Source organism: Triticum dicoccoides, unplaced genomic scaffold, assembly GCF_002162155.2.
Source record: "Triticum dicoccoides isolate Atlit2015 ecotype Zavitan unplaced genomic scaffold, WEW_v2.0 scaffold119162, whole genome shotgun sequence".
Lineage (NCBI taxonomy): Eukaryota > Viridiplantae > Streptophyta > Magnoliopsida > Poales > Poaceae > Triticum > Triticum dicoccoides.
In genome coordinates, this window is record NW_021183045.1 from 1 (window position 1) to 1,270 (window position 1,270).

Consider the following 1,270-nt stretch of genomic DNA (forward strand, 5'->3'; position numbering starts at 1 on the left):
TTTCGGTTTTTATCGACACCGAGGCACCCTAAAAGCCATGCATTAGTCACAAGTACGCCGGGGCACTTGATCCTACTTAATTAACTACTAAGATACCCCGGCCCATGCATTAGTCACAAGTACCCCATATGTCCTATTTTTAGCAAAGTCATGCTAAAATTCACAGAAAATTTCAGCATGACCTTTGCTGAAAATAGGACATATGGAGTACCCGAATTTGCTGGAACGGAAGTTAATCGACATTCCAGCAAACTCAAGGGCCTCTCGGGTGGACAAGGCAAAAAAGGCCTCCATCACAACATGGAAAATACATTGGCATGTGGACTGGAATGTGGCTTCATTTAACAACAACAGTTTCACACAGAAAACAGAGCTGAATTCATTGAGATATTTGCATTGCTAGCTACATTTCAGTGCCAAATTTCACCAATTTAAGCAAAACTACCGTTTAGCTAGCTACAGTTCAGTGCCATATTTCACTGGATTAAAATAAGCACATACACATAACTGACAGTACACATACACATCACTGATTTAATGAAATTTGCACACAACTCAGTAGCACTTCATCATCATATAAAGTATATTAGCAGCAGTACAAATAAAGAGACATGATCAAAGTACTTCATAATAAACCCAAGCAACTTCATAATAAATCACTAGTCCTACTTATTGATGGTTTCTAAATCATTTATTTGATCGATAACAAATAGCCTTGTCCTGCACAAAATCTTTGTCCTCAGCTGTAAACTGAATTATTGTCAGGTCATGTTGTCAGGTCATGTTGAAAGTAAAATAGGACCTTGCTGTGTTTGGGACCAAATTGTTATTTGGCTATTCTAGCTGGCTTTTTTTAGCGAATTGTAACTTGTGTGAAGCTGAAACAAAGTTAACTTACATGCTCCTATATGCTCAGCTGAATTATTATAACATGTCTATCCAGTTTGCAGTTATTCTTACAATGTTATCTTGGCATATTTTGCAGAAAGGTACCAAGAGGGTGCAATTTGTCAGGAACTTGATTAGGGAGGTTGCTGGATTCGCTCCCTATGAGAAACGTATCACTGAGCTTCTTAAGGTTGGAAAGGACAAGCGTGCACTCAAGGTCGCCAAGAGAAAGCTTGGTACTCACAAGAGAGCAAAGAAGAAGAGAGAGGAGATGTCAAGTGTCCTTAGGAAGATGAGGTGTGTAACCACTCTGACTCACCATTTATATTATGAACATTATTTTTCTGACCATGTTCATTAGGTTTTGCTTGATTGAATTACA

The 1,270-nt window shown here is 38.5% G+C and overlaps 1 protein-coding gene across 1 annotated transcript; it reads left to right on the forward strand.

Moving 5' to 3' along the window:
- Positions 1 to 985: 985 nt before the first annotated feature.
- On the forward strand, positions 986 to 1,185 carry LOC119343206 (60S ribosomal protein L36-3-like; the record flags this gene model as incomplete). Its single annotated transcript, XM_037614314.1, has 1 exon — positions 986 to 1,185. A coding segment is annotated over one exon (200 nt), but the record flags the coding sequence as incomplete, so codon positions are not given.
- Between the last annotated feature and the right edge of the window lie 85 nt (positions 1,186 to 1,270).